The 12,929-nt window shown below is 37.7% G+C and overlaps 1 protein-coding gene across 1 annotated transcript; it reads right to left on the reverse strand.

The window, feature by feature from the left end:
• Nucleotides 1-2,319: 2,319 nt before the first annotated feature.
• Nucleotides 2,320-12,699, reverse strand: LOC127661692 (TM2 domain-containing protein 3-like). Its single transcript, XM_052152519.1, has 6 exons — nucleotides 12,518-12,699; nucleotides 11,688-11,780; nucleotides 7,510-7,670; nucleotides 6,950-7,124; nucleotides 6,708-6,783; nucleotides 2,320-3,245 (listed from the first exon to the last, which is right to left on the reverse strand). The coding sequence occupies exons 1-6, from the start codon at nucleotides 12,630-12,632 to the stop codon at nucleotides 3,080-3,082; spliced, it is 786 nt and encodes a 261-aa protein (XP_052008479.1). The 5' UTR covers nucleotides 12,633-12,699; the 3' UTR covers nucleotides 2,320-3,079.
• Between the last annotated feature and the right edge of the window lie 230 nt (nucleotides 12,700-12,929).

Consider the following 12,929-nt stretch of genomic DNA (forward strand, 5'->3'; position numbering starts at 1 on the left):
GAAATTGCCTAGTTGCTGGAAGGAAGCTGTAGTGGCAGTATGTTTTGATACTGAGAAAACATATGACATGATGTGGAGAGAGCGCTTGAAGGAAAAATGATTTTTTATTTGGTAGGTCTATTCAAGTTCAAATTGGGCAGAATTACTTAAGGAGTTTGATTGTAGAAAATGGAACACCACAGGGAAGTACAATAGTCTTTTATTATTTTCTAATATAATGTGTTTTTAAATAATAAAGAAGGAATATGGTTCTTTCTTTTTACAGATGATGGAGCGATTTGGAAACGAAGAAAGAATGTTGAATATATTGTTAAGAAAACACAGGAAGCAATTACAAAAGTAGAAAATGGTCGTATGGGGGTTTAGATTTTCTGTTGATAAAAAAAAAGCTGTATTTCAAAATGCTGTATTTTAGCAAGGAGTTAAAATTGATGTTGTCAGGAGGTAGAAAGAGTTACATGCTTAACGTTTTTGGGGATATGGTTTGACGAAAAACACATTAATATATACGCTAGGAAGATTATTGATAAGTGAAAAAAAAGTACTGAATTTAATTAGATGCTTGGTGGGAAAAGATTGGGGGGCTGAGAGGTCGGCCCTGAAAAGTATTTTCATTGGACTACATTACATCCATTTTGGATTATGGTTGTATAGTGTTTCAATCTACAGCCATGCAGCCAATAGTATGCTGAAAGAATTAGACAAAATTCAATTTCAGGCATTAAGGATATGCACAGGGGCTATTAGATCAACACCAGACACAACATTACAGATTGAAATGGGAGAAATGCCTTTAGAACTCAGAAGAATACAACTGTCATTAAATTACTGGGTCAATATACAAGGTCACAATCAAGATCACCCAGCGAGTCACAAGAAAACTATGTTGGGAAAAAGAAAAGATGGAAATTCTAAGTTTTATATGTAAAATACCTAAGATAACCAAAGAAATGGAAATAAATAAGACAATGGTCAAAAATCATATTCTTGAAAATAATTATTTTATTGTTTTCCTATAAAATAATCCTTAAAACAAGATTAATTGTATTGATCTTGTTTTAGAAACAACACTGCATAAGATATTAAGGTTTTTCAGAGAATGTATTTTTTGTTTTGTCTTACTGTACTGAGTTTTTATAGTCAAAAGTGAAAAAATTTAGCAGTGCTGAAGAAGTAATCCGAAGTATTTAGAGTAGATTACTGACCTTGAGTAATCTAATGGAATACATTACAAATGACATTTTACAGCATGTATTCTGTAATCTGTAGTGGAATATATTTCAAAAGTAACCCTCCCAACCCTTGGCATAGTTACCAGGGGTGTAACTGCAGGGTGGGCAGCCACCCTAAGGCCCTAGATGAGAAGGGGCCCACGGCAGTTGACCAAAAGGAACCATAAAAACAACCATGGGCCCAATAGGCAATGAAAAAATATTTAGGCCCACCCAATGAGGGGGCACCGCAAGTTCTTTGCACTGGGGTCTGTAAGATCCGAGCTGCGCCACTGATAGTTACTATATGTGTTTGCCTTTATAGGGCAGCATACTACAACTCTTACTATTTCTGAGGTATATTTACAATGAGTAGTATTAATTTACATTTACACACATTATCTTTGGCAAATGTTTTTATAGACGCAGCATCGATGAGGGTCCAGATGCCCAGACCACCAGAAGGTATCATTTATTTTTTTTACCAGTTTGTGTGTTCCCTGGGAATCAAACCCATGACCCTGTGTTATAAATGCCATGCTCTACAAGCTGAGCTACACGAACCAATATTCACATAGTTTAGTATTCAAATTTTCTGTGTGCATGGAGTACCTGAATGACCTACAAAATTTGTCAGTGTGCAGTATACAGTCAAGAACACTGCATGGAATATTGTATTATCACGCCAACACTTTCCAGTCTGATGAATGCCAGAAGTAATTTTTTTAACTAATTTAGTCAGACTGCCAAATGTGAAGATATTTTTACACAAAATACAATAAAAAATAAAATAAACAATTACGTTTTCAGAGTGGAAATGGACACCTCTCACTGAATGAACAGTGCAATGTGATGAGGTCATGTGAAAACAATGTAGCACCTTTTGGTTTCACATACAGTTCTACTTTTAAAAATGTGGGCTGTATACAGTAGTATACATAGTAGTAGTACGCTAGTATTCCAGTATTTGCACTTCAACAAGAGGAACAGAGTCCTCTGAAAGTAGGAACAGAGTTTACTATTAAGTGGTCAGGATGTACCTACTGTATGTACCCTATTGTGAAAAGGCTCACGTGTTTAAAAATCCAAATAGGAAAGAATGGCATAGACGAACACATCTTTATTTTGACTGTTCCAGACACAGTGGCAGCAACTGAGAGCTTCAAATAAAATAACTGTTCCTGGAAACCATTTAGGGCAAGTAACATATTTGTTCATGCTAAACACAGTGAAATGAGACTAATAGAGCAGACTATCAAAGAACAATTTCAATGATCTCCTCAAATATTTCATTAGTATCTCCTGAATGATTCTCCTCAAAGCAATCTTTTTCTCCAGATGATTTTATAAAACAAATAGTTTCGACTTGTTTGATTGCAATAGTGTTACGGTAGGTGAGAATGATCCACTCAAAGAAACCTGAGAGTTTTATTCAGAAAACAATTCAAAATTAACAAATGGCATGAAACATTCTTGTTGAGAACACATTTTGCACAGCTATTCACTATTATATATACATATACACAAACACTTATATAAAATCAATTCTTAAGATACATATTGTACAAATTTGCCTCTTTAGACTCCCGCCTACGTCAGACGAAACCCTGATGGAAATAAAACCTCTAGAAAGCTACTGTCTTCTATCATCGTCTTCCTCCACTCAAGAGTAGGAGTGTGTGTGTGTGTGTGTGAGAGAGAGAGAGAAGGTTTAGGTGGAAGATGACGCTGTGTTTCTCAGGCGTGCTGTTGATGGCATGAGCTCACATTCGGAGCAGATGGGAATCTGCTGCAGTGGGTGTTTGGATGGCAACACGTGCTAATGGGGTTCGAAATCTCGGATGAGAGAGTAACCAGCTCCCCCACCATCAGATATACAGAGATCCATCGGCGGGCCCCACGTAGCCCACCCCGATCAGAAGAACATCGATGAGGGTCCAGATGCCCAGACCACCGAAGCTGAAGAGCTTCCCCAAACCTTCTCTCCACTGACCCAAATAGAACCGATCTGCACCAAACCCACCCAGAGTGATGCTGTGGAAATACAGAGACAGAAACAACACATAACAATGAAACAACACACAACTGTGCAAAGTAAACAATGATAGACTGATCAGTTGGCCAATTTGGAGATTATCAGATGATAACTGTGCCTGTTTGTTGAGCAACAGATGTATGTCAGTTTCAAAATCAACGACAACCTTGGTAATGGATAACGCACATTTTCTGTTTTCAAATATTAATATAAATATAAAGATTATTTCCAGATTGAGATTACTGGCATTAGCCAATAAGCAGTCACACTTTGCTGATTGATTCTTCATTACTTGATTTTAGTAAGATAATTCAGATTTTCAGTTTTCAAATATTTTAAGAAATATTGTGTAAAATAAATAAAACTAAACTCATTAAATCATGCACCCTGAACATACATAAATTCTGTAGTAAGTCAGCAGTGGGCAGTCAGTGCAACTCCAGCTGTACGGGTAATAAACCGACTGCTGGACAAAGTCGAGTTTAGAGAACAGGGTGGGAATTTTTATTTTTTCAAAAACTTTTATGTGCCCTCCCGATAGTTTGCTTTCCCACACAATAGTTGTGCTTGCCCTCGCAATAAATTAACCATGGTTTTACTATAGTAACATTTCAACCCTGATATTTATAGTATAATTATAGTAATAATACAGGAAAATGTAATTCAATAAATATCATAAATTTGTAGTAAATCCATAGTAACCACTTTAATTACCATTATTAATCTATAGTAAAAACATGGTTACTAAATGTAAACAGATTACTATAGTAAAACCATAGTTTCCACCAAAATTATGATTTTTATAACAAAAGTTTTCATTTTCCTGTATTAACTACAGTGGCAAAACAAAAACAATTCTAAAATCACAACAGCAAACCCAAAGACAAAATAACAATTCAGAAACAATCAACAAATCATAAAACACAATACCAAATCCACAAACAAAACAACAAGTTAGAAAACACAACAGCAAATCATAAATGTGCATGTTCAAACTTAAAAAACACTGTTGTTTAAAAAACAATTATAAAGGTTCCAGTCGCTGCCAATCGATACATTACAAAGGTTGTACCCAGGCTGCCAGTGGTGTGAATGATTAACTTACATTGTTTTTTGTTGTTGTTTATTATTATTTAAATGCTGTATATGTATAATTCCACATCCTGGGAAAATCTCACCTAGAGTAAATCAGCATATCTAATAGCAGCCTTCTACAACCTTTACAATATGAAAATAATATGGTAAAATCATAATTGGACATGCTGGCTTCAAATGTAGAAAGCGAGCCATCACGCAGGCAGTCTACTGCAATGTTTAGAATGTGAAAATGTTTTTTTAATAAAAGTGTTATGTTGGAATATGCAAGTCAAGAACATTTGGACAACGGCACTTTAGTGCAGTTTGTGGAATTTTTTAGTGGCCCCTTACACACTGTGGATGAATATAATTACATTTTTCCCCACTTGCTGTTTTTGCTCTCTGTGTTATAAAGTGACCCATTACTGTTTTACTGAGTGACAAACACACTTTTCAGTAATTGAGTATTTTGAAATAATCGCGCAAGAGGGCAGAGAACCAGTCCTGAAGAAAGGACTAGGTATTCTCCACACAACCAATCAGGTGAGAAGCCATGATACCTACCCTTTCCATTTCGACTGAATTGCTGTTGCGTTTTATGATTTGCTGTTATGTTTTCTGATTTGTTGTTTTGTTCCTGGATTTGGTGTTGTGTTTTATAATTTGTTGATGTGTTTCTGAATTGACATTTTGCCTTTGGATTTGCCATTGAGTTTTTAAGATTTGTTGTTTTGCATTTCATGGCCACCATAATTATCAATATGGTTTCACTACAAATATTGTAGTTTATATATGGTTACTGTAACAAATTTATAGTGAAAGCATGCAAAACTCTTTGCGAGGGCATGCAAACTATTCCAAGGGAATGCAAAAATATTTTTTAAATCCTGCCCTGTCCTCTAAGGGGCACTGAAGAGTGCAGGGGTTGAGATGGGGTTTATTTGTATTTTCTTTTATTTCAAACCAAATTTACCTGGACATAGGGTCTTATGGTTAGAGATGTTGAAAAAAGTAGAAATGCAATGCAAACCTCAGTGAGATGCTCTAAAAGTGTCTGTTTAATGCATGTGTACACATTTTGCATTGTCTAATCAATGCTTTACTCGTCTGCCACAATTGTCATGTCTTAATGCATTATGTACTGCAGTGCATCTCCTCCTCATGGACTGCACCAGATTTGCTAGTTCTTGCTGAAAGATGTTACCTCACTCTTCCACCAAGGCACTTTCAAGTTCCCAGACATTTCTGGGGGGAATGGCCCAAGCCTTCACCCTCCGATCCAACAGGTCCTAGACATGCTCAATGGGATTGAGATCCGGGCCATGGCAGAACACTGACCTTCCTGTCTTGCAGGAAATCACACACAGAGCAAGCAGTATGGCTGGTGGCACTGTCATGCTAGAGGGTAATGTCAGGATGAGCCTGCAGGAAGGGTACCACAAGAGGGATGACTGACCCTCCACCTCCAAATTGACCCCACTCCAGAGTACAGGCCTCGGTGTAATGCTCATTCCTTCGACGATAAACGCAAGTCTGACCGTCACCACTGGTGAGACAAAACCATGACTCGTCGGTGAAGAGAACTTTTTGCCAGTCTTGTCTGGTCCAGCGAAGGTGGGTTTGTGCCCATAGATGATGTTGATGCTGGTAATGTCTGGAAAGGACCTGCTTTACAACAGGCCTACAAGCCCTCAGTCCAGCCTCTCTCAACCTATTGTGGACAGTCTGAGCACTGATGAAGGGATTGCATTCCTGGTGTAACTTGGGCTGTTGCTGTTGTTAACATCCTGTGCCTGTCCGGCAGGTGTGATATTCGGATGTACCGATCCTGTGCAGGTGTTGTTACACGTCAATCAGCTGTCCTTCCTGTCTCCCTGTAGCGCTGTCTTAGGCGTCTTACAGTACGAACATTGCAATTTATTGCCCTGGCCACATCTGCAGTCCTCATGCCTCCAAGCAGCATGCATAAGGCATGTTCACGTAGATGAACAGGGACCCTGGGCATCTTTCTTTTGGTGTTTTTCAGAGTCAGAAGAAAGGTCTCTTTAGTGTCCTAAGTTTTTATAACTGTGACCTTAATTGCTTACCTTCTGTAAGCTGTTAGTGTCTTAACAACCGTTCCATGGGTGCATGTTCATTATTTGTTTATGGTTCATTGAACACGCATGGAAAACATTGTTTAAACCCTTTACAATAAAGATCTGTAAATGTACAGCCTATTTGTATTTTATAATTATATTCACTATGTATGCATTATATTAGCATAGCCACTTTTCTCACACAACAGCACTGGTCAGACCCATATCGGTTAACCATATAAGTGAAACTACTCATTAAAGACAGCATCCTTTTTAGTTTACACAAATAAGTTTAAATTGAGTCACCTGAGAGCGAGAGCTGTGGACCATTTATATCCTCCTGTCCAGTTACAAAACAGACGCTTAAAAAAGACTCTTTTACCTGTGGAGACAGCACAGAAAATACACCTTCATAATAATTCACATATAGGATATCAAAGATGACACTGTCCCAAAACTGATTTTCTAGGCAGATACAGATTTCTTCAAGCAGCATTTGTCTCATCCATTAAACACCCCCCCAAAAAGTAAAACATTTTTGCACGTACCCAGACAGTGCACATGCTCCAGTACTTCACAGGTGGCGATATAGCGTCTGCGAGGACACGATACTGTCATACAGCTGGTAGAGCTTGAGCAGCGATACTGAGATGGATCCAACTGCCAACAGAACTGACAGTCCACCGTCAGGTTGAAATTCTGCCGTGGCTGATCCATCGCATTCTAAACAGAGAAACATGGGATGAAGAGTTTTACAGTATTTTCAAAAGGAACGAGGTAAAGAAACCAAATGATTTTAATTTCTTGACAATGCAAATAGCATTTTTTCAGATCTTTATTTTTATTGAGAATAAAAAAGTATAAATAATGAAGTTCCAGTACTTAGAAATAAAATAAATAACTAAATAAAATGTGGGCTGTTATTTTGCAAAATGACAGAAATAGTTTGGACTGAGTACTTTTTCAAAACACTGTAATTTATAAACACAGGGTGCATATAGAGTAATTAACATGTCAAAAATTAAACTCGACACGTTATAATTTTCTCAACCCACATTAAAACATAAATATCTCAATTGAAGCGTGGCATATCTCAGTAAACTCTCACCACACAGTGAACGCCTGCTCTGGTTCTGCAGGTGAAGTTTGCTGGTTGGCCGTAGCTGCAGTTGTGGTGATACATGCAGCTGATGCACTCTGCAGGTAATTTGGTACAGAGCCCACCGCTCGGACACTTTGATGTGTAGTTATCAGTGACCACTGGTGTAGCTAAACACAGACAAAAGGCACATTTTCATGCAAAAAAAAAAAAAAAGTGTACATTTAAACAACCATAAACTGACTGATCTTCTAATGACTGAAGATGATTTGATGTTGATATAACACATTTATAATGTTACAATTGACAATTTATTATAAAATAGATAATGTTTTCTTCAAACTTTGTTCATCCAAGAATCCTCTACTTTCAGCAATGTAACTATTCGACATATACGGTTAATTAAAGCTTTTAGGATCTCTGAGGAGTATTATTCTCAAATTAGAGACTCTGATGTACTTGTATTCTTGTTGTTGTGGATCTGGGTTGTCCGTTCACTCGCTGTCCCGGTTAGATCAATTTTGTTTTATTCTTTCAAAACAGAAGTGCATAGAATAGCCTTCATCTTTCAAAAGAATAATAGATTGATGAATTTGAGGAGAAATGAGTTTATTTTTAGGTTGAAATTTGACTTGTAAGTATTAAGTAAATTTACAGTACAGTAACTAAAAAATGCAATACCACAGCATCAAAAGACACTATGTTGCGATTTCCACACTATTAAGTAGCTCAACCATTCTAACAAAAAGAAATGGTATTTTAGTACTAAGTTAACATATTAAGTGATTTTTTTTTAAGGATTATGTGACATTGTTTTCTCAGTAGACTGGAGTAATTGCAGCTGAAAATTGGGCTTTGCCATCATGATAAAAATTACATTTTAATATAAATAAAAAATCATTTATTTCAGATTATATTTCTGTAATCAATAAACACATTACACTTGAGAAATTAAAATTCTTGGTCTAAACTGAACATTCGGAACACATTGTTCTTCTCTTTTTGTAATGATAGCCAAATCTACTGGATATTTCCCTTTATTTTAATGAATGGGCATTTGCTGTCAGCCATGCTAAACCACACCCCCAGCATTGCATGTGTGTGAAGATTGCAGAACAGACATTCTAGAAGAAGAATACCAATACAAATGGCTCAGCATTTATTTGTAAATTAAATTACACATACACTTATATACTTGTGGTTGGTATTCTGAGCGAGCTGGTCATTATCACAAAATTAAAGCTTATATATGTGTGTTTGTGTGTGTGATATATATATATATATATATATACATACAGTGGGTACGGAAAGTATTCAGACCCCCTTAAATTTTTCACTCTTTGTTATATTGCAGCCATTTGCTAAAATCATTTAAGTTCATTTTTTTTCCTCATTATTGTACACACAGCACCCCATATTGACAGAAAAACACAGAATTTTTGACATTTTTGCACATTTATTAAAAAAGAAAAACTGAAATATCACATGGTCCTAAGTATTCAGACCCTTTGTTCAGTATTTAGTAGAAGCACCCTTTTGATCTAATACAGCCATGAGTCTTTTTGGGAAAGATGCAACAAGTTTTTCACATCTGGATTTGGGTATCCTCTGCCATTCCTCCTTGCAGATCCTCTCCAGTTCTGTCAGGTTGGATGGTAAACGTTGGTGGACAGCCATTTTCAGGTCTCTCCAGAGATGCTCAATTGGGTTTAAGTCAGGGCTCTGGCTGGGCCATTCAAGAACAGTCACGGAGTTGTTGTGAAGCCACTCCTTCGTTATTTTAGCGGTGTGCTTAGGGTCATTGTCTTGTTGGAAGGTGAACCTTCGGCCCAGTCTGAGGTCCAGTGCACTCTGGAGAAGGTTTTCGTCCAGGATATCCCTGTACTTGGCCGCATTTATCTTTCCCTCGATTGCAACCAGTCGTCCTGTCCCTGCAGCTGAAAAACACCCCCACAGCATGATGCTGCCACCACCATGCTTCACTGTTGAGACTGTATTGGACAGGTGATGAGCAGTGCCTGGTTTTCTCCACACATACCGCTTAGAATTAAGGCCAAAAAGTTCTATCTTGGTCTCATCAGACCAGAGAATCTTATTTATCACCATCTTGGAGTCCTTCAGGTGTTTTTAGCAAACACCATGCGGGCTTTCATGTGTCTTGCACTGAGCAGAGGCTTCCGTCGGGCCACTCTGCCATAAAGCCCCGACTGGTGGATGGCTGCAGTGATGGTTGACTTACTACAACTTTCTCCCATCTCCCAACTGCATCTCTGGAGCTCAGCCACAGTGATCTTTGGGTTCTTCTTTACCTCTCTCACCAAGGCTCTTCTCCCCCGATAGCTCAGTTTGGCCGGACGGCCAGCTCTAGGAAGGGTTCTGGTCGTCCCAAACGTCTTCCATTTAAGGATTATGGAGGCCACTGTGCTCTTATGATTTACACTTAATGTTGTGACAGCAGAAATTTTTTTGTAACCTTGGCCAGATCTGTGCCTTGCCACAATTTTGTCTCTGAGCTCTTCAGGCAGTTCCTTTGACCTCATGATTCTCATTTGCTCTGACATGCACTGTGAGCTGTAAGGTCTTATATAGACAGGTGTGTGGCTTTCCTAATCAAGTCCAATCAGTATAATCAAACACAGCTGGACTCAATTGAAGGTGTAGAACCATCTCAAGGATGATCAGAAGAAATGGACAGCACCTGAGTTAAATATATGAGTGTCACAGCAAAGGGTCTGAATACTTAGGACCATGTGATATTTCAGTTTTTCTTTTTTAATAAATGTGCAAAAATGTCAACAATTCTGTGTTTTTCTGTCACTATGGGGTGCTGTGTGTACAATAATGAGGAAAAAAATGAACTTAAATGATTTTAGCAAATGGCTGCAATATAACAAAGAGTGAAAAATTTAAGGGGGTCTGAATACTTTCCGTACCCACTGTATATACAAAAAAACACAAAAAAAACACCATTTTCAAGAGTACCATGTGAACATGGTACTCTTGAAAATACCTTGGAGGACAATGTAAATAACATGGTATTAGCATTTGATGCCATTAATGTACCACGATAGCACCATAATAGACATTCATATGACATGGCATTTACAAGATACTTTAAATAATACTAAGGTTGTACCATCATGTGTACCATAATATTACCATAGTTTTAGCCTTGCCCAACACCAAGGCCATTTTATTTTAAAATCGTAAATTCCATCACCGTCATTTCCACCACAGAATTCTATTAAACACAATACAGGAATTTGAGATATGGTGGAAATGACACTGTGGTGGGAACAGCACAACAGTCTGGTTCCGAAAGATTTTTTTTTACATAGGCAAATTGATTTTCAATAACAACTTATAAAACTTTAAAGACAGACCTACCGTGAGCGCTGAGGTTGTAAATCGATGGTATATGCTTCCGCTGAAGGCCTAATTCTGTGTTATTTCATGGTTTTAAAATCATGTTTAATAGCGGAATTCTTGTTGAACAACTACATTACCCATGGTCCAACAGAGAAGGACACACCAATCAGAGAACCACAGCCAACAAAGCCTGCCAAGCAAGTCCAGCAGTGACCATCCACTTCCATGATACACAGTGTTTGACACAATCTAGGAGTCAGTCTCCCTGCACTCTCAAACTACATATATATTTGCATATCAGAATATCTGCAGCAAACATAAAATTGCATTGACATAAAATCAATAGTTTTATATATTTTCATAGTTTTTATTCGACTACGTCATTCGCAATGCTTCATGGGATTGTAGTCTGTGCCCTCAAGAAAAACGGTAAATACACAGACTTGTATCTTTGGCTTTTAGTCCGATTTTCAAATAAATGTATGCTTCAAATGAAAGCTTGTAATGTTGTGATTCACTTCGGAGCTGGTTGTAATTTATAAAGGATTTTATGAAAAGACTATGAAAGAAATTAATGGGAAAAATATATCCTGAACCCAGGTGGCTGAAAAGGTGGGTGGGCACTGTTGTGCCATTTCCATAACTTTCAGAAAAAACAACAAAAATGACAAATCTCCTGTAATGCATGACCATACACTGTCGGACATTGTCAGTAGACAATACAAAAATGTGTGAGTGTGAGAATTGTTTTTAAATGAGACATTATTTTCTTTAAGTCCACAGTGCTAAAAGTCCTCAAAGTTGGGTTTGAGCATCACCTGATGTTGCTGTCAGGGCCACTGGACTGCTCATCACAGGGTTCTGCTGGGCTGTGTATGCCGGTTCCTCACCTACATGAGAACTCATATACCCTGAGAAAAAGAGGAGCTTTTGATTGCTTGATTGATCTTTAAATGATATCTTACTGTAAAATACATACACAGAACTGAACCCTGAATAGATGAACCGATCGAAACTGAGCCCTCCTTAAGCTCAGGCCGTTTTATTTTTACGCTTTTGAAGCGATAAGACGCAAGACTACACTACTTCGACATCATGGTAGCCTACTAAGCATTCCTACACTTACAGAAAAACACCATGTTTTTTTGAACATGGTACTCTTGAAAGTACCTTGGAGGACCATGTAAATAACATGGTATTAGCATCTGATGCCATTAATGTTCCACGATAGCACCATAATAGATATTCATATGACATGGCATTTACAAGATACTTTAAATAATAAGGTCGTACCATCATGGTAGTGTACCATAATATTACCATGCTATCTATCTATCCATCGATCTATTTTTATTTTTTTAACAGTGTTTGTGGTCATAGAGGAGGTTTTGGTCGTATGGCTGATCTTATATCTCAGTATAAAATCAAATACCATATGCAATGGTACTGAATGGCACATATTTATATAGTTCTTCCACTTCAAATAATAATAACAACAACATGGAACTATCAAGGTACCAAATATCAAGGCCAGCAATCACCATAATAATACCACAGTACGTGTAAAATAAACGTGTTTTTACCATGGTATATGTCGGTGAGTGTCATAACATGACAGTGATGTGAGAGAAGAGCCTGAAAGTCTTACCGATCACACATTTAGAGTAAATATCCAACAGCAACAGAACTGTGAAGAGACACGAGCTCATGATGTTCCGACCACGTTCAAAAACCCATTTCAATCCATTTCCGCTTGCTGCCATCCCGAAATAAGAACCGAATACCTCAACCTCCTAAAACTGGTTCTGAATATGAGGTTCCTCTGATGGCCTGAACTTCCGCTTACGTAGAGGCCGCAAAGGCCAAGATTTTTTCCAAATAAAAGTCCTATACTACGAGCTGCGACGGTATAGTCACTCCGCCAACCACAGTTTTCGCAAAATACCACACAGGATGCTGTAGTAAAATCTGACGACACTGGAACCATAAAGTATGCGTCTTTACCTCAGATTACGCAAAAATAAAACAAAATAAAAACGCTATTTTCCCGGTTTTGTATA

The sequence above is a fragment of the Xyrauchen texanus genome, chromosome 21, assembly GCF_025860055.1.
Source record: "Xyrauchen texanus isolate HMW12.3.18 chromosome 21, RBS_HiC_50CHRs, whole genome shotgun sequence".
NCBI classification, from domain to species: Eukaryota; Metazoa; Chordata; class Actinopteri; order Cypriniformes; family Catostomidae; genus Xyrauchen; species Xyrauchen texanus.

Bases quoted from the DNA above. Each gene is read 5' to 3' on its own strand.
- LOC127661692 (XM_052152519.1), bottom strand. From the start codon at position 12,632: ATGGCAGCAAGCGGAAATGGATTGAAATGGGTTTTTGAACGTGGTCGG. The intron at 7,671-11,687 runs GTGATGCTCAAA...GTCTGTGTTTAG, and splicing joins GGCCCTGACAGCAACATCAG to CTACACCAGTGGTCACTGAT. The intron at 6,784-6,949 runs GTACGTGCAAAA...CTGTCTCCACAG, and splicing joins GGAGCATGTGCACTGTCTGG to GTAAAAGAGTCTTTTTTAAG.